This window comes from Diachasma alloeum, unplaced genomic scaffold, assembly GCF_001412515.2.
Source record: "Diachasma alloeum isolate Michigan unplaced genomic scaffold, Dall2.0 Dall_scaffold_00528, whole genome shotgun sequence".
Classification (NCBI taxonomy): domain Eukaryota; kingdom Metazoa; phylum Arthropoda; class Insecta; order Hymenoptera; family Braconidae; genus Diachasma; species Diachasma alloeum.
In genome coordinates this window covers 4,115-28,815 of record NW_021680660.1, presented here as the reverse complement: position 1 = coordinate 28,815, position 24,701 = coordinate 4,115, and the positions used below count along the sequence as shown (strand labels likewise).

Here is a 24,701-nt window from a genome sequence, read left to right as displayed (position 1 = left end):
TAAAGCAGTCGGTCGAAGTCAGTACTGATACAACTCAACCCTCGATGACACAGTACTCGAACGACCAGAGCCCCAGAAGTGGTACGGTGAGGCTACCTATGGTCCAGAATGAAGTTCTTATGATTTGTTCTACGTTTTTACTCAATTACCAGTACGGTAATCCAGTAAATGGTCAATACATTATTCTTTAGTAAATATATTTTACTTAAGATACAAATTCAATAAAATCACTCCCCAAATAATTTTAAAAGAGTGGATATTGTCCGTGTATTGTAGAATCTCGTTATAACTACAAAGTTATCGGAAATGCAAACAATTTGGTATTGAATTAAATAATTATATCTCAATCGGTTGAGTGCTCTTGCCCACGGGCCAGGGCAGACTTCAATTTTTCATTAATGCTCAAGACATCATTTTTTTGAAAAAAAAGATCATTAAGCGTGAAAAACTCGTTTGACAAATGAAGTTGTATAGACTGTTCGAGGACATTTGACTTTTTACGGTATCAGTACTCGAACACCGACTTTTCAATTATTACACATGTTTCCTCCACTAATTACATGTTGTAATCACTTTTTCAGTCCTTTTCTTCAGAATAAATCATAATTTTATTGGGATTATTACTTAGTTTTCATTTTTGACACGATACACCGATCAACGCCCCTAACCTAAACGGTCGACAAATCGTGCCAGGAGGTGTCCTGTCAGCGCAATCCGTTACTAAATTCAAGTTGAAGAACGATTATCTATTCAAATATTGAAAATTAAGCTTGGGTCGTATAAATTGGAATTTTTTTCTTTCTACCAGTATTGAAGTAAGGATGAAAAAGTTATAAATATTATATTGAAACTTGAAAATAACGAGGAAAAAGTGCCTCGCGTACGAGTACCTACACCTGTACGAGTACTGCGACCTCCACGGTAACGCTAGATCATCGCTGGTGCGATGCTGACTTCGTAGTATCTGGAAACCTTGAATATGAAGCGCCATATTCCATGGATGATTCCAGGTTCGAAACTAATAAATCAAAATGTTTTGTTCACTCGATGTTCCAGAATTTGCTTTGGAATAAAATTAGTCATTTTTAAACAATTAAATATTCTCAAGCACAACATATGTAACATACATTTTTATTAAATATATGCGGGCGATCCATAGTTGGGTCCTCCACTTCGTTCAAAAATCGGAAAAATAACCTCAGTATATATCAACACTCTCTCACAAACATTCAATTTTTTTAATACGTACACTCAGAAATATACAATTGCATGAAGATATCATTACAACAATAGTACGACCAAATGGTGAAAAAAACAGTTGAGTATCAAATTAAACTATTGATTGTCCTCAAATTTGTGAAGCATGATACGTAGCATAGCGCAGAAGGAATATACTGCAGAAATATACTAGAATAAAAACGAATTATTCTCTCCATTGCCCACTCTTCCGTTTTTCTCATTTAAATCATAAAGATTGCTGGACCTTTGTATAATACTCCATGGATAATTCCGGCATTAATCCACCGATCGTTATCTTTGGTGGATGTTGACACTTGTGCATTACGAACATTGCAGCCCTATTAAATTCCTTCGAATAATGAATCCAGGAACAATTGTACAACGCCCAACTCACTCCTGTAATTGCTCTGGATAATCCCAAAAAAAGATGAATAACGTCAATGTTAAATAAGCAGATGAATTATATTAGCAGGATAACTTACCGCTGCGGTTAAATTTTCTACGGCCCATGTGACACCAAGTAGCGGCAAGGCGTACACAATTTGTATCAAAGCATACTGAGGTCTTTTAAGGACTGGTCCATTCTACGAGAGCGAAATCATTACGTAATGTACGATCATCCGTAATATACGGATACTTACTCCAACTATATGAATTCCTCAACATGCAATGCATGTCGTTGTTATTCCGAGCATCACTGCTACCACAGGCCGTACGATTTCAATGGTTTCTTCAATATACCTTGCAAAAGGAACAGTATAACACTAATCATAAGTTTAAAATTATATCCTAGAAAATAGAGATCGCAGTCATCAACGCTGTCATTCCACTCAGCCTACCATCGTTAGGCCACTAAACATAATTCAAATTTTTGACAGCGAAAAATCCCGAAGCCCCAGTTAGGAATCAAACGAGTTTTTCCAGTATTGTTCCATCTGAGCTGCCAGAATTAACGACGATTTTTTGCTATCGAATTTGAGTTGTACGTGGATAACAAGCATTCAGAAAATGACCCGATGTATAGACTCCTTTAAAAATCTATTGGAATTAAAAAATTGATTGTTCACCATAATATATGTTGATGTACAGAGATGCACTTCGTCAGTTCTTGAGAACTGGTTACGTGCTCAATTTTCTCAGCGAGAAATCCCAGTTGAATTGTTCCATACCAAAGAAGCAGACACAATTGACAAACGAGGGCGGCACTGCAGCCGGCTTGAATTCCTCCCATTGCTTCAAATATGGCAACTATATCATAAACGGGATGTTCATCCACAGAAAAGGGAAATTCAGCTGAATTCTGTAATGGCTGATCGATAATGAACGGACCAAATATATAAGCCAAAACTGCACCGTAAATCATAATATTATATGGAAAATAAAAAGGAGCAACTCGCTTCACGTAACGCGTTAATACTTGTCGTTCGTGGGGATTTTCATTTTTCACGAAAGTCTCCATCTCTTCAATTAGATACTGTGGAATTAATGATATATTAAATGTGAATTAATTAGTGCTCTTCAACGGAAGAAATTATTTCATTGAGATTGATTTTTTTCTGAGGCCAGTGCTCACCTGAAAACGATGATGATTTTGCTTTGTAATGATTAATCTCAACACAATTTGGATGAAATATAATCCAGTAGATAAACATTCAGTGACTCTGATGAAATTGCTCCGGTGTTGATATGCCGTGCTTACTAGTGAGAGAGCGTTTGCTGCGGCGACCAGCAAAGAAATCCACCAACATATTTTAAAAATAATCGTAAGTCGTGTTGATTTTGAATTTGGAGGCCACATGAACATAAAATAAGTTGAGAGTTTAATCCACTGAATTACAAACTCTGGAGTTGATTGTTTACTTATGGTCATGCTGCGGCTGAAATCGAAATGCGTTCCAAACGAATGAGTTCCAAGTATTTGTAATCATCGAAATTACGAACAATTAGTGCGTAGCAGGGCGAAATAGATAACTTATGCGAATATGAGTTTTAAAGTTCATAAGGTCATTAAGGTCAACTGAAAACCATGACGACAGCTATGAGGGTCATGAAAACACTAATAATAATGAAAGAATAGTCGAGAATTAATATATAGGGCATTCCGCGTGAACTCGGGGGTTTTTAAACCTTATGGTCTTGGATTTGGCTCGAGATAGCTTTGACCATTCGCCAAGTAACTAAAACATGCCGTATACTTTTTGCAAGTTATGTGAACAAGAGTTTCGCCAAAATTGAATTTCAATTTTTTTTTATTTTGGCCGCAAATTCCAGCTTCTGATGATGAGTGACGTAAAAAATTGTAAATAAATATTTTTTGTCTTGAAACGGAATCAGAAAAGAATTTTTTTATTAAATGGTACTTGGACACTGAGAATATAAAAACTGAAATTCACCCCACAAAGCTCTCATTGTTAAAGAAAGTCCATTTCCAATTTCAATGAAGTATATACCATATGTAATCTGTTATGGTTTACGATTATTTTTACACCTATTGTATTATTAGCTCTCAAGAAACAATTTCTTTTCAATAAATTTCTGAAAAAATTGCTTGAAAATTTAAGCTCTTTTGAGTTGTAATTCTAATATATATATTTTTCATGTGTATTTGGATCTTTCTCTGAATAATTATAAGAAAATTGCAGAAACTAATAACTGCAGGATGAATTGTTAAAGTCCTCAGCCAAATCCAAGGTTAAGTTTGATACCTCGTGAATTTACATGGAATGCCTCGTATATTCATTGCATGAACTTGACATACGCTCTAGCAACTCTCACGACAGTTATCAATCTTATGAAAATGATGAACTTTCTGAACCTGGTTGTGACCCTTACCTGGGGATCCTGAAGAGATCCAAAAAGAGTTTTCTCAAAGAAATCATCATATGATTTCAGTAAATACAAGAACTTCACTGATTATCCACTAATTGCGTTGATTTCATTATGACTATACTTTGACTATACAAGCGAGTGACACCCTGATGACGGATGTGAATAAGTCTTTGCTATCAGGCCCAATGCTGCGATACGTATGAAATGTTTTCGTCGAAATTTTAGGCCTCGATTCTTCATTTTATATCAATAATATGTATGAAATGGAACCGAATGAGAACCCTCTTAATGAACCCTCTCAACGGAACGAAGTTTTTCCGTTGACTCCTCTAAAATTTAATCACTTAATATATGCTTTCAGTATGATGTATAGTTTCCATTTCCTGCATTTTTCGAATATAACAGGCATTATGGACTTATTTAAGCATGCTCATTACCTTTCTTACAAGCGAATTGGGGTTACGATGGTAATCGAGACATAAACCATCATCAACTGAAATGATAATATTAGAATAATCAAACATCATTAGTCAATCATTTTTATGATTCATTATTCTCTAATTACTCACTTCTGAGACATATAGCACTAAAAACGCTGATCACTTGACGAATATTATCACTCCGACTCAGTTTTGAATTTACAACCCTTCTATTACTTAATTCCAAGCTTTAATCGCTAGTCCATTGCGCAATTTATATAATTGTTTATGTGAATCATTCATGTGAACTCTAGTCCATATTTATTTGTCAATCATTCAATTTGCAAGAATAATTCCCCATAATTTCTGTTTTATCGATTACCAATCCTTTCTTTGTCCTTGAGGTGCAGATAGAATTAGAATTAGATAAATCTAGCCCACTAACCCTTGTGGCTTTCACTGGGCTTATAAGGCTGCCAATTTTGGATCGGCTGGTGGCATGAAAACCTAGCATCAGTTCTTACATTGACGGGTAGCTAATAGGGGGCACTCATGTAGAATACGTGCGGTATCCTCCCTTCCCCTCGCCACATACCCCATATACGTACATTAAAGAAAGGAATTTATATAGCATTCCACATCTTTGTGACGTCATAGAAAATGATTGGATGGGATTTGGATGAGGTAGGAGGGGAACCGGGATTATTCTCAATATATATAACCAGAAAATTTTTACCGAAAAAAATGGCCTGCAAGTTTTTTGATCTGTTAGTTTCATTTTAGACAGGCGAAAATAATCTCTGTAAGTCGTGTTGTTTTCGGTCTTGGAGGCCGAACTCTGGAGTGTTCTTTACCCATAATAATGCTGGTGCTGAAATTAATGTGAGTTTCAGGAATTTCATTGATTACATCTTATGACCAGGTATCTGTCATCATTGAAATCTTGCACAATTAATGCTGTGCATGAGGTTGGACATACACTGCAATAAATATCAAGACAGTCACCAATCTTATGAATCTAATGAACATCCATTCTGCACCTGATTGGGAAGCTGATGGAGGTCCTGAACGATTTCAAGAAAAGTATTTTCAAAGAAATCATCATATGATTCGAGCGATTACAATAACTTCACTGATTACTGACCAACTACGTTAAGTTCGCTATAGATACGTTTTGATTAAACTACCGAGTGATATCCTGTTCACGAGTATGAGCTACACCTTGCGAGAGAGTCTAATGCTTTGACCCACAAGGAATGTTTTCATCGAAACTCTTGACCTTAATTATTCCTTTTGTCTCGATAATATATATGAGATGGAGCTAAGTGAGAATCTTCTTAATGAGACGTCATAACTTTTGCGATACGTCACTCTCTATGACTTCTATAATTTACGTACTGGAAATTAATATATGAGGTACTCCACGTCAAATAAGTCAATCGCTGGCCTTCACCCTCTTGGAAATTAATGGCGATTTTTTCTACGATCGGGGATGTTGAAAAACTATATCTCAAATTTTTTCAGATTTTTTCGGCAGCCCAGTCCGGAGATGTGATTTTTTCACATTTTTCCGTTTTTTCCAATAACTCGAATTCTATTTGCCCGATTTTGATTTATTAAGCGTCAAAATTTTCCATTTTCTACCGCCTATACGATTATTTTTAGTAATTTTTTTTTCAATTCCTAGACGTTCGTAATAACGAATTTCGTAAAAAAGAAGTTGAAAAACTTGAATTTTGCAAATTACGTCACGGTTGATATTCAACTTTTTTTTTCAGTAATTCTCATAATCAAAACAAGTATTTTGAGCTGTCATTCGAGTTGGGCATCCTTCTGGATCTATGTTATTTTTAATTTTTTCTTTTGGAAATTTCGCAAATTTGGTCAAAACACCACAAAACGACTTCGACTATGTATCGAAAAAATATGTAATTTATAGGTATACAATCAAATTCACTTCATACTGTCTATAATCAAAGTCAATCAACGCCATTTTGAGGTGTTTCCAAATGAGAACTAACAAACTTGCTGACAAGCTTGCTGACTCCTGCATGATTTGTCTGATTTTACTTGGCCATTCTTGATCACCAAGATTAACTCGACTGCCAGCGATGATTGACTCGCTCAACAGCCAGTTGTACTCGCATGACGAATGTGAATAAGTCCACGCTCTGAAGTATAATCTTGTTATAAACACGAAATGGTTTCGTCAAAATCTTTGATTTCGATACGTTAATTTGGATCAATAGTCTATTCTACTCAATAAGCCCAGCTTAAATGGTCCTAATGACATATGATCATGAGCGCCTCTAAATCAGGACCATATGATGAATGATCTTATCTGGAATTTGAGGGACTGGAAGTTAATAGACATTAAGAAAAATCATTGAGTCTTTGTACGAGACACTGTTACGAATCCTGTCGAAATCGTGAGTCTGTCAAAGATTTTTCTCATCATGTAACCCTGGTGTCAAGTCGTAACGCATCGCGAACATGCGTAATATAACTTTTGTTTGTCTCAGTGATCGTACTTATCATCCTTCGTGGACAAAATATGTGTTTATTCATCGCGTTTTGTTGACTCAACGAGTACATCATCGCCCTTTCGGGGCATTACAAGCAATTCATCGACACTCAAGATGAGAAGTGATTCACCAACCCTTTCCTGAGTTATTCAATAGTGTTTGCAAAAGTGATTCCATAAGTCAGCAGTTAATTATTGATAAGCTGATATATGTATGAGGATATATCGACATGTATTTCATCGAGTAATTCAGTATCAATTATTCTAATTTATTGGCTGTAAATGCAGAGTCAGTTATCATTTTGTACAACTAAACCAACGTGTTATTCATTCGGTAAAATCAACGAGAAAATATCAACTATTAATCAAATATTATTCGTAAAAACTCAATCAGCGAAACTCATCAGAATTATTACGAACAATGTTCTTATTACTTGATGAATTTCGACCATCATTCAATTATTATTAATAGATTATCCCCATTTTGGACTACATTCGGTTGTATATAAATACGTTTTGAAGGATGGATGCTATATGCCATCCTCTCACCTTCAATGTTTCTATATAAAACAACTAATGAAGCTAACCTAAGCTTGTAAGGATTTGAATCTATTTCCATAATACAATACCTTGTGACGTCCGTCGAAAAATGCATTAAAATACATTTTTCCTAAATAATTTTCTTTACAAAAGTTCAAATGGACAATAGCAGAATCAATTCTGAGTATCGAATATTAACAATCACAAGGGTCAAATGTGGAAACCATATATTCGAAGAATAATAGAAATGAAAATGAAGAGACGACACCTATTAATCAAAAACTAGAATATAATCATGTAACAATTAAAACCGTGAATTGTTAGATTAATTTATTTATCTTTAAGAGATAAGAATCCTCAAAATTAAGAATTCAATAATTATACTAAAACAAATTCTATCCATAAATGAAGAGTACAATATTCTATTCAATTTATCATGATGATATTAGAAAAATTAGAACTGGCAAGCGAGTGGCCTCGTCAAATTATTGATCCATTCCAAGATAACGACAAGGGGGCGAATCTTCAGACAAACGCTTTNTTCTATCCATAAATGAAGAGTACAATATTCTATTCAATTTATCATGATGATATTAGAAAAATTAGAACTGGCAAGCGAGTGGCCTCGTCAAATTATTGATCCATTCCAAGATAACGACAAGGGGGCGAATCTTCAGACAAACGCTTTCCTTCGAATAATCGCGGCGCCCCCAAAGCCATTATCATACTTTGGAGAACGATCGGCACCATACCGGGGGACAGATACCTTATGAGAATCGGACACGTGGCGAACCGATAAAGTTATAGAAATAAGAGTCTCGAACAACCAGCACCGAGATAGCCACGTTGTCACGAGGGGAGACTCACCATACGTCGAAGCTCGAGGGAGTTCTACAATTATAAAAATCTTACGTGGACTAACACCAAAAAAATAAGAAAATACTTGGTCATCAGGGTAACACCCCATGCATCATGGTCAAATCAAGGATATATAAGGGCTCCTCGAGGGCACCGAATTCAGTTACCAGTACACGTCCATCATCTACAAGTCACCAGTCGTCAAAGTTGTCGTAACTCCGAAAATCGACTTGCACTTCAGCCGTTGGCTTGTGCATTTACTTTTGAGATTTCAACCTCAAAAGTCTACACTATGATATCATCATTATATTCTTCGATAATCTCAAAGTAATACGTAGAGTTTTTCATAACATTACTTTCTATAAAAAGTCTTTCATGACTCAATTTCAAATTAAAAAGAATCTTTTATGATTCTTTCTTTAAAAAATACTCATACATCTTATCGATAGAATTTGGAAAATAATCATCTTCATTCAAAATAATTGAAACGATACGAAAACATTTTTGAAACAATTGTCAATCGATATCGTAAGTGTCACCGATCAACGAAACAATTCATGTAAGTCAAAAATCATTAGTTACTAAGATTGTAAACTTACTCTTACTGATGAAAATATAAAGTGTTAAAATCATTTTGAATTTAAACCTTGTGAATCCTTTTCGAAATTATCCTCTCGACAGATTAGAAAGACAACGAGTAAATAAGAGAACATTCAAGTGCTATTTGCAAATTTCCCAATAATTGACCTTCTATCAATTCGATTTGAAACTCCAACTATGTATCTTTCGAGATATTTCCATTTTGAGATTAAAACATTCGACTCTAAAAATTATTTCATCAAAAAGTTTTTCATACATTTTCATGTCAGTTTTTCATGGCTGACATACAGTGTTATTGAAGAAAGGTTTCGTCCATTCTGACATGACAACCTATTGCATCATGTAGGTAGGGAGGGGGTCGATGCCACAGCACTAGACTTATTGGTTCCTGAACGTATTTACAGATAACCGAATATGGCTCAAATTTATCATGATCGGTTAATAATCATCCTTACGAAATAGTTATTCAGACATTTATTGAGGGTCGATTTCGGCGAGCCTCGTCTCTCACTTACCGCCGTCTCATGCTACAAACTTCACACGCCTCGCAAATCTCGGCCTATCAGCCTTATGAGATAATCTACTATTTTATTTATCCGGATTCGTATCAACTTGAAATTGCTAGGCACATCTGCACTTAGCGTCTCTTCTGTCGTATAATAATAGTTTTTTATCTTTCTCAATAATGATTAATAAAACGAGGAATAAGAACAGAGTTTATGATAGTCAAATGAAAAGACTATCTTGTTATGTAGATCAAATTTCATATTATTTATTGGATGGATGTGTCCTCTGCATTGGTTAACCAGTACTCTTCATACGTGATAATAACAAGTACTTTTGCATTTCGTCAGCCGATTCAAGGGTATTGATCATTATAATGGTGTGCGTAATTGTGATCATTAATTATTCCGATATACTCAAAAACTCGCGTAAGCGCTGGGCAGCGAAATTAACTGATTCTGGATCAAGTACACGAAGAACTCAAGGAGCATCACCCCTTTGTACGCTCGATTTTGATGCTGGGACGTGACTGATTTCCATATTAATTTAGCGTTCGATTAAAGCCATATCGCTGTTGGTGCGATGGTGACTTTGCATTATATGGAAACTTTGAATATTGAGCGCCTCTTTTCAGGGATGAAACGCCGTTCCAGTCTGGTAAATTTAAGTGTTTTAGGCACTTGATTTCCCAAAATTTTGATTGGAATAAAATTAATCATTTTTAATTAATCAAATATTTTCAAGCACAACATATATAACATATATTTTCATTAACTGTGTACATATAATTCACGCAATCAATAATTTCTATGCGGGTGATACATAGCTGGCGCTTCTAATTGGTTCAAAAATCAGAAAATAACCCCATTATATATCAACAGTCTCTCACAAAAATTAAATTCTTTTTTCTTCTACATACACTATTACGTACACAATTTCATGAAGATATCATTAATTACAATAATAGCGCGATCACGTTGCGACCAATCCACTTGGATGTCAAATTAAGCTATCGATTCTCCCCAAATTTCTCAAGCATAAAATGTAACATAGCGAAGAAGGAATATCCTGCAGACATATACTAGAATAAAAACCAATGATTCTCACTATTGTCTACTCTTCCTTTTTTAACACTCTAATCATAAAGCTTGCTGTACCTTTGCATAATACTCCACGGATAATTTCGGCATTAATCCACCGATCACTATTTTTGGGGAATGCTGACACTTGTGCATCACGACAATTGCAGCCGTATTCAATTTCTTCGAATTTCGAATCCAGGAAGAGCTGTACAACGCCCAATTCACTCCTTCACTCTGGATAATCACAAAAAAAGATTAATAACGTCAATTTTAAATAAGTAGATGAATTATGTTAGGAGGATGACTTACCACTGCGATTAAATTCTCTGCGGCCCATGCAATACCAAGTAATGGTGAAGCGTACGCAATTTGTATCAAAGTATATTGAAGTTTTTTAAGGACTGGCCCATTCTACGGGGATGGAAATCATTATATCCTTGTTACAAGATTATCCATCTTATTTGCATACTTACTCCAACTATATGAATTTCTCCACATGCAATGGATATCGTTGTCATTGCGAGCATCACTGCTACCACAGGCCGTGCGATTTCGATGGCATCTTCGATATACCTTGAAAAAGGAACAGCATAATACCGATAAGAGGTTACTTTTTGGCGCCGTTTTTTTGGGCCGATATACTGTGGTACTAATTTTTTTTGGCGCACATACTAATTTTGGTACATATGAAAAAATGTCATTAATAATGGAACTGGACAAGGTGATGAATAACGATATAACACTATATCATAAGTTTGAAATTGTATCGCAGAAAATGGAGATCATAGTCATCAACACTGTCACATATATGTAAATTTCTTTAAAAACCATTCGAATTGAAAACATTATTATTCACCGTAAGATACGCTGATGTATAGAGATGCATTTTGCCAGTTCTTGTGAACTGGTTATGTGCTCAATTTTCTCAGCAAGAAATCCTAGTTGAATTGTTCCATACCAAAGAAGCAGATAGAATTGACATAAGAAACCGGCACCGCAACCGACTTTGGCCCCTCCTATTGCTTGCAATACGAAAACTATATCATAAACAGGATGTTCATCTACAGAAATGGGGAATTCTGCTGAATTCTGTAACGGCTGATCCATAACGAAAGGACTAAACGCATAAGTCAGAGCTGCGCCAACAGCCATAATATTATATCGGAAGTAAAATGGAGCAACTCGCTTCACGTAAGTCGTTAATACTTCTCGTTCGTGGGGTTTTGCATTCTTCACGAAAGTCTCCATGTCTTCAATTCGATACTGTGGAATGAACAATATACTGAATGTGGATCAAGCATTGCTATTTCAAGTAAATGACTATTCCATTGATGTTTATTTCCTTCTAACGCCAGTACTCACCTGACAGCGGCGATAATTATGGTTCGCAATGATCAATCTCAACACAACTTGAGTAGAACATAATCCAATAGTTAAACATTCAGTGACTCTGCTGAAATTGTTCCGATATTGGTACGCCGTGCTGAACAATGGAAGAGCGTTTGTTACAGCGACAATTGAGGCAATCCACTAACATATTTTGAAAATAATTTCCGTAAGTCGTATTGATTTTGGATTTGGAGGCCACGTGAACATAAAACAAGTTGTGAATTTAATCCACTGAATTACAAACTTTGGACTTGATTGTTTACTTATGATGTGCTGTAACTGAAATCGAAATGTGTTCTAAACAAAATGAGTTCCATGTATTTGTAATCATCAAAGTCACGTACGATTAGTGCATACTAGGACGAAATGGAAAACTTATCTGGGTGTGAGTTTTAGGGTTCATAGAGGTTGTGACGGCAGCTAAAAAACTTGAAAACAGCTATGAGGGAAATGACAACAATAATGAAAATAAAAGAATAGTCGAGAATCAATATATGGAGCATTCCATATGAACTCGTGGGTTTTCAATTCGGATTTAGCTGGAAATTGCTCCAACCATGCACCCGGGAAATATAAAATACAATATACTTTTTGAAAATTTTCCAATCAATCGTTTCTCCAAAATCGAAGCATGAAATTTTTATTTTTGGACGCAATTTCTGGCTTCTGGCTTTGGGTCACATAAAGAATTGTAAAAAATATATCTTTTTTCTTAATGATGAATAAGAAAAAAAATTTTTTTTTATTCAGTGCTGTTTGGAGACTGAGAATATAAGTACGGGAATTTTGACTACATAAACTTGATGGTTGAAAAAAGTCAAGTGCATCATTAGATCTCAAGAAGGGATTTCTTTTTGATGATTTTTTTTTTATTGAAAATTCAAACTTTTTTGAGTTGTACTTCTAATATATTTATTTTTCATGAGTATTTGGGTCATTCTATGCATAATTATAAAAAAGTTGTAGAAAATTATAATTGCAGGATGAATTGTTGGAGTCCTCCTCAACCATATCCAAGACCATCAAGTTTGAGATCCCATGATTGCACATGGAATGCCCCATATATCCATTTCATAAGGTTGACATGCACTCCGGTAACTGTCACGATAGTTACTAATCTTCTGAATCTAATGAATGTTCTGAACCTGATCGTGAGTTTTACGGGAATCTTGAGGAATTCCAAAAACAATTTTCTAAAAGAGATCATTATATGATTCCACTCAATACAATAATTTTTCTGATTATCTACTAACCATGCTCGCTTCACTGTGAGTACACTTTGACTACACGACCGATTGACGCCCTGATGACAAATGTGAACAGCCCCTTGCTAGAAGGTCTAATGATTTGACGCACAAGGAATGGTTTCGTCGAAACTCTTGACCTTGGTTCCTTATTTTGTATCAATAATATATGTAAAATGAAGTTAAATGAGAACCATGTCAATGAACCTGCCTAGCTGAATGAAATTCTCTTACCCGGGTAGAAATTCAACCGGGGATTCAGCCGCAACTCGGGTGAGCGCGAGCTCAGCCTCGGCTTGCCGCTTGACCCGAGTTCACGCCGCGACACGCCGCTCCATACCGGCTCACAGTCGAACGCTCATCAGACGGCATAACCCGGCATTTGAGTTTGAGCTGTGGCTCAACGCTTAGAAGTCGGCTCCGATTGAGTCGTGTCGTTTCGAGTGGAGGGTGGAATAGAATGATATTTATGCATTTTTAGAATATCGATTTAAAATTTGAATACTTTGGAAAATCCTTGTCTTCTTACTATAAAAAAAATGGAATTATACTGAACTTTCTATAAAATTTGAAATTTACTGATTTTTCCCTCTGTCATCGAATATAAAACCTGGCACTTTCTCTAAGAATTCCTATTGAATTTCTGTTGGAGCTCTATGAGAATTCTATTTAAGTTTTATTGCAATTCTATTGAAAAATTCTATTTTTTTTGCGTCAATTCCATTGAAAATTATGCAACTTTCCCCTGCATTTTTAATAGATATTTGTTTGTAGAAAAAAATCCATTGATTTTTCTAGATAATTTATTCTGTTAGGATTTCTTCCACAGAAACTATTGGGCATGAATTTTCCAAGTTTTGTTCCTGCATTTGATTAAAAGAAAAGAAGAAAAACCGAGCGGAAAAAACTTAGAAATCTTACGCCTAAGAAAATCTATAGGAACATAAAAAACTATTTACTTTCTTGCACCCCATTTTACCTTAACAAAAAGACTATGAAGTTGCATAATCTCGCCTATAGAATCGGCGCAAGAAACGAATAGAATTCTAATAGAACTTCCAGAGAATTCTCATAGAATTCCAATAGAAATTTAATAGAAAGCGCTAGGTTTTTTTATTGAATTTGTTCATGCGTGTTATTTTGGCATACCTGTATTCAACATTTCCCTAATAAATCGTAGAATATTCTTAGAACTCGTAGGCCTATCGAAAAATGAAGAATATCCTCTCCTGTAGCGTTGATAATTAATAATAAAGGTTCGTTAACGTTTTTCAAGTGATTATTTTTCTTGATTTTGTTTGTTGTATTCGCGAGAAAAAAGAAAGTTTTGACTACGTTTCAGTGAATTGTTCTACCTTGTATTTTCAGATTAATCCCATTCGATTAGTTAATATCACGTTATTTCTGATGAGCTTGTGATTGTTCATCTGAAAAAGCATGCCATCTTCACATTTATTCGATTGTTTTTTCGCTCAAATCACGATGCCATCGGACCTGTCAAATCATTATTGAGGTTAAGTATACTGGGATTGAGTAATTGGAGATGAACCTGAGGTTGAGCAGTGGCCATTCAACTAAAGCCCGGCGAAGCGTTTCGCGTAATAGTCTAACGCTGGGCTGTGAGCGCGTGACGCGGCTCAACCTCGGGTACATGTGACGCGCGTGGAGTTTATCCCAAGCTGGGGCGGAGTGGCGTATTTCTAGCTGGGATACGGGTTCCGAGCCGAGCTCGAGCGGCGTAATTTCTACCCGGGTAATGACCCCTTTATAATTTATTCATTAATTCGTAATTAGCTGATATAGTAACTCTAAACTGTAAGTTTGACTGAAAAAGCCAAACATGTTAGTCTTTTATAGTCATGTTTATATGTTAGTCTTGAAGTATATTGGCATAATTTAAAGTCGGAACCTGGTTGCTATAAATGAATTTTTGAGCTAACACACTTAGTTACATGAATGCTCATGTAAATGTATAGGACTTCCCATTCTGCGCTTTTCCCTCCAAAAGCAATTTTTTTTATTTCACTTATGAGGTGTCCATATAAATTCAACGTGTAGTGAAGCACTTATTCTTATTGTATCAAGCATCATCAGCACTTAGCATTACCCAAGGTTCGCGGCGGGGACGCACCTGGTATGAACCCTACAAACGCCACAATTATGGGCCCGATCACCCCTTTCAAGTTATTTACCTAGTTGAGTCCGACTCAATTTTTTGTTGATTTCAATTCTTATTGTTGTTAAATGACAAAATAATTCAGTTTCCTCGGAAAATTCTTTGGAGTTGTTGTATCTACCAATTACTCATTACTTTTTCAATCATTAAATTTGCTACTATATTTCTCCAGAATTTCTATTCTACCGATTATCATTCATTCGTTTTTAAAGGGGTGCAGATAGAATTGAAATGAGATCAACATGGCCAGTCAATTTTTTGCTCAGTCACCTAAACCTTATGATCTTTTGTAGTACCCGTCATTGTTTGGTCAGTCAACCAACTCTAGGCCTGTGGCTGCCACTAGTCTTACGAAGCTGCAACACTTTTCAGATCGGCTAATGCTATGATATCGTGGCCCAGTGGCCCTCGACCGATGGCTAGTCGGGGGCATTCGCATTGAAAATAAACGACAATCCTCTTAATGAACCCTCGAAAATCTAATCACTTAATATGTGCTTTCAGCATGATTTCGTATAGTCTTTATTCCTTGCATTTTTCGAATATAAAAGCCATTTGTGATTTGTTTAGACATAGTCATTACTTTTATCCGAAGCGGGTTACGATTGAGATTACGCTGATCACCGGGACATGAACCATCATGAATGAAAATGATAGTAGAATAGTCAAACACCATTTTTCAATAATTTCTAGAATTCATTGTTCTCTAAATGACTCACTGCTGAGACATAACGCTAAAAAACGACGATCACTTGACGAATATTACCACTTCGACTCAGTTTTGAATTCACAACCCTACTATTACGTCATTCAAAGCTTTAATCACTAGTATATTGCGTAATTTTTATCATTATTTCCGTGAACCATTCACGTGAACTCTATTCCAAATTTATACTTCAATTATTCAGTTTGTAAAAATAATTCTCCATGATTTTTATTTTATCACAGCCGGTTTACAGACGTGCGATAAAATTTTTTACCTAAATCGTGGTAAATTACGTTTTTGACGAGTGTGATTACAGTCCTTGATTTTCGCTCGGATTGTAAACCCTACACCCGTCAAAAATATCTTTTACCAGCCGTTAGGTAAAATTCGATTAGTATTAATTTTATTGATGATAATATTGTTACGGAATCAAATCTCTTAATCTACCGTTTTTCTCTTTTTTACGAAGTAAAAGAAAGTTGATTGCCATTCAACTGATTTCATGTTTTGAACATAAATTCATATGTGATTCATTCTTATTCTGTGGATTAATCCGAAGAACTTTCAATAAGTAGGACTATTGCATTTATTTTGAATTACTAGGGGGCTTCGCCCCCCTGCTCGCTTCGCTCGCCAAACCCGGGGGGCTACGCTCCCTCCCCCACTCGCTTCGCCCCCCCCCCAATCTTCTTAGATTTGTTTAGGTGTTCGCATTGTATAGAAAAAAAATTGATAGAATGATTAACCTCCTTTGCGAAATTGAGATTTTTATTATTCATAAAAGACTCCAACCAATGCTTTTTGTCTTCAGCTCAACCATTCATTTTTCCATTCATTTACATAGAATAGGATGAGGTATACTCTTATTATTTTTTAAGGGTTTGACCGCCATATAATCCCCATATGACCCAATAAGAACTTATAGAGATATAATTATATTAAAGAGTTAGAGATAATAATTCATCTCATCATCACGAACAGATAAGGATCAGACTCAGCAGTGTCTTCTGAATTTTTAAACCTTTTTATTTTTTTATTGTATAGAGAGATAATTTTTTCAAATGCAATAGTAATTATTTATCAACTAATCGACATATATTGAGTGACTGCATAAAATTCACACAAATTTCGGTCAATTTTTACATGTTCAATAAATTAATGTAGGACTGACGTTGATTTTTTACACTTCTTTGATTAGTACACTCCAGTGTATACAGTAGCGTAGGAGTATACTTAGTTACAATAATAGCATAATCAAACGATGATGAAAAAAATTGAATATTCAATGATATTATTGATTCTGCTCAAACTTCTGGAGCATGACACGTGGCGTAGTGAAGAAGGAGTATATTGCTGAAATGTACTGAAACAAAAAGAAACCATTCCCCACGTACTTCCCTACTTTCTTTTCTGAAATCATAAAGCCAGCTGTACCTTTGCATAATACTCCATGAATAATGTCGGCATTAATCCACCGATCGCTATTTTTGGCGGATTTTGACACCTCTGTATCATGAAAATGATAGCTCCATTCAATTTCTTGGAATTTTGAGTCCACGACAAGTTATATAGCGCCCAACTAACTCCTTCGCTCTGAATAATTACAAGAAAAATGAAGGTCCAATTCAAATAAGTAGATGAGTGACGCTAGAACAGCTTACCGCTGCCGTTAAATTTTCTGCGGCCCAAGCAACAGAAAGAAGCTCAAAGCCAGACGCAATTAAGATCGACGCAAGCTGAATTTTTTTAAGGAGTATTGCATTCTACAATAAAGAGGATCATCAATAAATTTCGTTAATAAATTTGTACAATCATTGCGTTTGTGGTTCTTTGATTCTCTTATCAATACAATAATTGCAATGGGATCTCTACTACCACGTGGCTATATGTAATTGAACTCTAATTTTTCCATGAAATGAATGTACATTATCAATTTTATCCTATAATTGCCAATTTTCTAATGCATCCACAGATGATAAATAAGTGAATAAATGAATACATGAAGTCAAGAATAACAATCATCTGTATCATGGACTTACTCCAACGATCTGAATTGCCCCACATACAATGGATATTGTGGCTATTGCGATTATGACTGCTATAACAGGCTGCACAATTTCGATGATTTGTTCAATATACCTTGGAAAAGAAACAGTATAAGAGTAGATAATCAATTTTTGATTGCGTGGCAGAGAATAAGTTCCAGATATCAAGATTTCAATTCGGTTTTGCCTAACACAATCAGAAAATAAATTAATTACTATAGGGCACTGTAAGATACTGAAACTAGTTTCAATGTCTTACAAGAGTGCTCATAAAGATTATACCTTGCGAGGGTCAAGCGCACCAAGGATCATATTTCGCAAAGCTGAACCTGGAGAAGCAAACAAAGCAATTACAAGGGTCCAACAATCATGCGAGCCAATCAGGGGACGCCGGCAGGGTAACCACAAAGGTCTAACGATCATGAATTGGGCGGAATAATCAGAAGACTTCCATTTGATCTTGTTGATCCTCCTGCCTCTGTCGTTTAATCTTTGTTACCATTTACCCCACACATGATGATTCTAGTAAGGTTTGAATCTCGTGAGGCATGAATCGTGATGTTTGATCCTTGCAAGATATGACCCCGGCGATGTTTGACTCTCGCAACATTTGACCCTGGCAAGATGAAATGGGCGAGCCTTCCCACTATTTTACGTGATTTATGACCGTTCTCCTATGTTCCAATTTTTTCACTTACGAAATTGAGACGAGACTGAAAATTTTGAGCACGTTCAAGACCCAGACGAAACAAATTCTGTCCGAATTATGACGAGCCAAAATGATATTTTCTACTCCGAGACTGAGACGAGACCGGAACGATATGCAAAATTTGGATATTTTTCCAGATCGGGACGATGCTCCCCAAGTCTCGTTTTGTCTCGTTTCGTGCTCATCCCTGAATTACCATAATATATATTGATGTATGGAAATACAGTTTTCGAGTCCTTCTGAATCGCTGACTTTTTCAATTTTATCCGAGAGAATTCGAAGCTGAATTGTTCCGTACCAAAGGAGCAGCGACAATTGACAAATGAAGCCACCAGTACAGCAGCATTGCACCCCGTTTATCACTTCCAATATTAAAATCATATCATAAAGAGGATGTTTGTCTACGGGGAATGGATACTCAGCTATATTGGGAAATGGCTGATCCATTACGAAAGGACCACATGTATATGCTAAAGTTGCGGTTAAGCACAGAATATTATATCGAAAGTAGAACGGAGTAACCACTTCCACATTATTCGTGAGTACTTCTCGTTCATAGGAATTTGCATTTTTTACGAAAGTCTCCATCTCGTCAATAATATACTGTCAAATGAATTAAAGATCGAATTAGAATCATCCTAATGCAATAACTTCCTCCCGATGGGTCGGGCAGTTGACGAAAGTCTTCCATTTGGAAAAATTCCCTCTGAATCCTGATGCTTACCTGAAACCGACGAGAATGGTGTTTCGCAATGATCACTAGTACTAGAGTTTGAATTAGACAGAATGCTAAGGATACACTTTCAGTGAATTTGTTGAAACTCGTCCGGTGTTTGTACGCCGTACTGAAAAGTGGGACAGTGCCTGCTACAATGACAATCAAGGAAATCCACCAACATGTTTCGAAAATAATCTCTGTGAGTCGTGTTGTTTTCGATCTTGGAGGCCACGTAAATATAATTCCAGTCATGAATCTAGTCCACTGGATTACAAACTCTGGAGTTAGCTCTTTACCCATAATGATGCTTCGGCTGAAATTAAAGTGAGTTCCAAACATTTCATTAATTACAGCTGATGACCAGGTATTTGTAATCATTGAAATCTTGCACGATTAGTGCAGTGGATGAGGTTTGATATACACTCCAGTAAATATGATGACAGTCACCAATCTTATGAATCTAATGAACATCCATTCTGAACCTATTTGTGAACTGCATGGAGATCGTGAAAGATTTCAAGAAGAGTTTTTTCCAAAGAAATAATCATGATTTGATTGATTACAATAACTTAACTGATTACTCACCAACTACGCTGAGTACGCTATGGTTACGCTTTGATTGCACCACCGAGTGATATCCTGATCACGCATGTCTAATGGTTTGACGCACGAAGAATATTTTCATCGAAATTCTTGACCTCACTCATTCATTTTGCATTGATACTATATGTGGAATGAAGCTTAATGAGAAGTTTCTTAATTAACCCTCTTAACTGAATGACCTTCTCTTAATGACTCCTCTAAAATTTCAGGCACTTTAATTTAATATGTACTTTCTGTATGATTTCATATAGTCATGTAACTGAAACATCGGAACAGTCCACTGTATGAATCAATCGAATCCGGAGATGAGCGGATTGAGTGAGTCATATGGCTAGAAGACTCGAACTCTGTTTAGCTCAATTTTCAGCCAACTTTCAATCAATCATGGGAAGCTTAAGCTCAAGCATGGGAGTGCACAGTTGCACTCATATTAATCAAACAGGTTTCATCATTTGAATATCCACAGATAGAAAAACAGCTATGAACATCAAGCAAAGGCACCAACATATGTTGAAAATAATCTCTGTGGGGGCTTGAATAGGGTTTGAATATAAGATAATTGAAAGGACGGACTAATGCGGAAAACTTTCATGACATCTCAATTCATTTATGATAATACTATGACATGAAATAAGAGAAGATGAAAATCCATTTAACAACAAACTATCAATTTATTAGCAATAATAACCATACTACATTTCATTTACAATAAAATCCAATCCAACTACACCATCAAAAATAGAACGGAAACTTATGCCCATATGTAAATACTTGGTTGATGGCCCTCGGGCGATGGCTTATTGTAAGAGATTTATTTTTTGGTGTATTTTTCTTACAATAAATTTCGTTAAAAATTAAAAAATTAAATTAAAATCCAATGATCCGTTTGTCTTTTGCAGTTCTAGGAAGTTGTGCTTGTAACATTGCTCTGATTTCATTTTTTTTTCACTTTTTCAGGAGTTTTCTTGATTTAACCCATTCCGGTGTCTAGCATTTCTCCACTTTTAGCCATTTTGTAAAAATGTGGGTGCGCCATCATGCGTTTCTAACACACTGCCAATTCGTACCATTCTCCAATTCGCTTTGGTCTAAATGTGCAAATCCTCAAAATGTGATGAGCATTTAGAGGGGATCTGGAGATTGGGGATCAACAAAAATTATATAAGTTAGATGTAACACTGAGTGTTACATGTTTTCTTGGTACGAAATTAAGCATTTAATTATTTGTACAATTCATTCTCGCATATATTAATTTCCATCCAAATGATGAATGGACGGGCAACTCCTTTTGAAAATGACGAACGTATTGTGACCGATTGTCCGTTATATATCAGAAACCTTCCACAAAAATTTACCTTTCCTCTTTTGAACACTACCACTTACACTGACACTAGCACTTAGATTTACTCGCTCATATAAGCCGAAGACGATTCAATACAAAATTATACTATTGCTTGCCCTCAAATTTCTGGAGCGCAATACGTAGAACAGTAAAATACGAATATACTGCTGACATATACTGAAACAGAATCAAATTATTCTCTGAATTGCCCGCTCGGCCATTTTTTTCATTGAAATTATAAAACTTGCTATACCTTTGTATAATACTCCATGGATAATTTAGGCATAAATCCACCGATTGCTATTTCTGGCGGATGTTGACATTTTTGCATCATGAAAATTGCATTCTTGTTCAATTCCTTTGAATTTCCAATTGATGAGGGGTTGTACAGCATCCGACTGACTCTCTCGCTCTGGATAATCACAAAAAAGATAAATTTCAAAGTTGAAGGGGTGAATGGATTATAGCGATGCCGCGAGAGACTTCACAAGACATTACGAGACAATACTTTGGACACATGGTCTCAGTCTCAATGAAAATGCAAATCTTTGTTCTCGTCTTAGTCTCACAAATACGCCACATCGACTCCCCTCGCGATGTCTCCGAGTCATTTATCTCATCTCGGTTTTCAGTTTTTTGCTTACTTTTTATATATGAAATAGACGAAACAAACTGAGATTTTAGATTAAAAAACACGAAAAATTTGAGACCGGGATAAGATGAATTGACTCGGAGTCATCACGAGAGGAGAGGATACTGCGTGATTCGAGACTGAGACAAGATAAAAAAATTTCCATGTTCATTGAGACCAAGACCATCTTTTCAGAGTATTGTGTCGTGAAGTTTCTTGCGGCGTCCCTATTGATTAGGCTAGACTAATCGTTTACCATTGTGTTCATATTCTCTGCGGCCCATGCAATATAAAGGAGCTTCAAGACGTAAGTAGTGTAGTAATGCCGGTTCTGGAGCAACGTTTTTGGCGTCGACCTGGTCGTTGGGGCCCAGTAGGGGGGTCAGATGAAAGTGGGTGGGTGGGTGGTTGATTAATTCGCGGGGTCGCGGTTCAATTCGCGGTTTGATTCGCGGGGTCGCGGTTTAATTCGCGGTTTGATTAATTAATTCGCGATTTTTTCCCTCGAAGTGATGAAACGGTTAATTAATTCGCGCGGTCGCGGTTTAATTCGCGGTTCAATTCGCGTGGTTGCAGTTTAATTCGCGGATTTAAATCGCGGTTTTGATTCGCGGGTTCTTTACTTTAAATACCTGAGGAGGGTCACAATAGTTTGCGGGGTGTACAGTTTTCAAATTCCTGCGATATCAATGAGTCATCACAGGAAGGGGCTAAAAGCAAAAAAAAAAGGTCATAAAAACTTTCACTCTTTCATGGATTCTAGGAAATGATAAGAAGATTAAGGGGGTCTTAAATCATCAAATGCTACCTCTACATTTTTCAAATTCCTGAGATATGAATGAGTCATCACAGAAAGGGTTTAAAAGCAAGAAGGTCATCAGAACTTTCACTTTTGAACGGATTCCAGGAAATGATGAAAAAATTAAGGGAGGTCATGAATCATCGAATGTCACTTTTACATTTTTCAAATTCCTGAGATATGAATGAGTCATCACAGAAAGGGGTTCAAAGGAAAAAGGTCACAAAAACTTTCATTTTTTTTATGCATTCCAGGAAAACAATGGAGGATCATAAATCAATCTATATACATGAGCACACAAACCTTGAAAAATTTTCAGGGGGGTGGGGTGAGGGCTTGATTATATAACGTCTCCATTTCGAGACTCCAGCATCAGTTCACTTTTTCTTGCGCTCATGAGGAGCTACTCTAATCGACAACAACAAACTTTGAAGGGGGATACTATACGTCAACAACAAGAGTTAAAAAACAGACGGTTGCGGCTTAATTCGCGGTTTGATTCGCGGAGGTCGTGGTTTAATTCGCGGTTTAGTTCGCGGTTTGAGTAATTAATTCGCGATTTTTTCCCTCGAAGTGATGAAAGGGTTAATTAATTCGCGGAGTTGCGGTGTAATTCGCGGCTTGATTCGCGAGGTCGCGGTTTAATGCGCGGTTTAATTCACGGTTTGATTAATTAATTCCCGATTTTTTCCCCTGGAAGTGATGAAAGGGTTATTTAATTCGCTGGTTAATCAATTTGATTCGCGGTTTTGCATTACAAAGGACCTTCTCGGTGGAACTAGTCAATCCACCCCGCGAGGAGGTAAGTGAAGGGGTTAATTAATTCGTAGCTGTATAAATCATAGAAGGGGCTCCTCTTCTTCTTCAAACATTGATACCTGGCTCCACTTGACATGTCTGAACTTGACTTTTCCGGTACTTTCTCGTTTGCGGACCCTTTGATGTCCTATCGCACCGCAAAGATTAAATGCAATCCTGGACATTTTTCAGCTATTTTTTTTCCAACGGACAAAAAATGTTGCTATCTTGTTAATAATTTTCCATGAGTCCCATGATTCTTTTTCAACCAATCACGTAAGATTTTACAGAGTGTACAAGCGTAGGCACACCCACATATGTATGTATTTAAACAAATTTCACCTTGATTTTCCGTTAGTTCTTTAGTATCTTTATCATGAACAACATGGATCCTAACGCGTGTAAAANATTTTCCATGAGTCACATGATTCTTTTTCAACCAATCACGTAAGATTTTACAGAGTGTACAAGCGTAGGCACACCCACATATGTATGTATATAAATAAATTTCACCTTGATTTTCCGTTAGTTCTTTAGTATCTTTATCATGAACAACATGGATCCTAACGCGTGTAAAAGATTATTGAGGTCATTGGAGGATGCGTATGAAATAGTGAAAACGAATAGGAGACCCAGGGAAATTCAACAATGGCTTAATCACATCAGAGGACATTCGAAAGAAATTAATGCATTATTGAAGAGGAGTGCGAGTCATAGTGAGAAAAGACGTTTAACTCACATGTTAGGACGACTGAAAGCGTTCTACGCAAGATTCAGAAACTTGGAAGTGCTAGGAGGAGACTTAAGGGGTAATTTAACGGATAGAGTCCGATGGGAGGACTTACAAAGTGTTTTTGAGGGTCGTATGAGAACAGGAGTGATTATTAACGTGAAAAATCCAGACATACCCAAATTTTTAGATGATGCTAGACGAATGCTCTGTGTA

At 36.2% G+C, this 24,701-nt stretch overlaps 3 protein-coding genes across 3 annotated transcripts; all 3 read right to left on the bottom strand.

Annotated features, from left to right (window-relative positions):
• Window positions 1-1,335: 1,335 nt before the first annotated feature.
• On the bottom strand, window positions 1,336-3,109 carry LOC114841464. The gene is given in 6 exon segments (XM_029126448.1): window positions 1,336-1,407; window positions 1,484-1,644; window positions 1,718-1,823; window positions 1,881-1,980; window positions 2,307-2,713; window positions 2,813-3,109. Coding segments are annotated over 6 exon segments (1,143 nt in total).
• Window positions 3,110-10,522: 7,413 nt separating this feature from the next.
• LOC114841462 lies at window positions 10,523-13,046 on the bottom strand. The gene is given in 7 exon segments (XM_029126446.1): window positions 10,523-10,594; window positions 10,671-10,829; window positions 10,905-11,006; window positions 11,069-11,168; window positions 11,452-11,858; window positions 11,958-12,263; window positions 12,993-13,046. Coding segments are annotated over 7 exon segments (1,200 nt in total).
• A 4,355-nt stretch (window positions 13,047-17,401) lies between these two features.
• LOC114841463 lies at window positions 17,402-19,882 on the bottom strand. Its single transcript, XM_029126447.1, has 6 exons — window positions 19,589-19,882; window positions 19,061-19,467; window positions 18,150-18,249; window positions 17,772-17,873; window positions 17,545-17,703; window positions 17,402-17,473 (listed from the first exon to the last, which is right to left on the bottom strand). The coding sequence occupies exons 1-6, from the start codon at window positions 19,880-19,882 to the stop codon at window positions 17,402-17,404; spliced, it is 1,134 nt and encodes a 377-aa protein (XP_028982280.1).
• Window positions 19,883-24,701: the final 4,819 nt, after the last annotated feature.

What these genes read in the sequence shown, in the direction of transcription:
- LOC114841463 (XM_029126447.1), bottom strand. Translation starts at nt 19,882, where the DNA reads ATGGGTAAAGAGCTAACTCCAGAGTTTGTAATCCAGTGGACTAGATTC. An exon ending in ATACATCAATATATATTATG is followed by an intron (nt 18,250 to 19,060) that starts GTAATTCAGGGA and finishes TTCTTTTCCAAG; the next exon opens with GTATATTGAACAAATCATCG. An exon ending in GGGCAATTCAGATCGTTGGA is followed by an intron (nt 17,874 to 18,149) that starts GTAAGTCCATGA and finishes TCTTTATTGTAG; the next exon opens with AATGCAATACTCCTTAAAAA.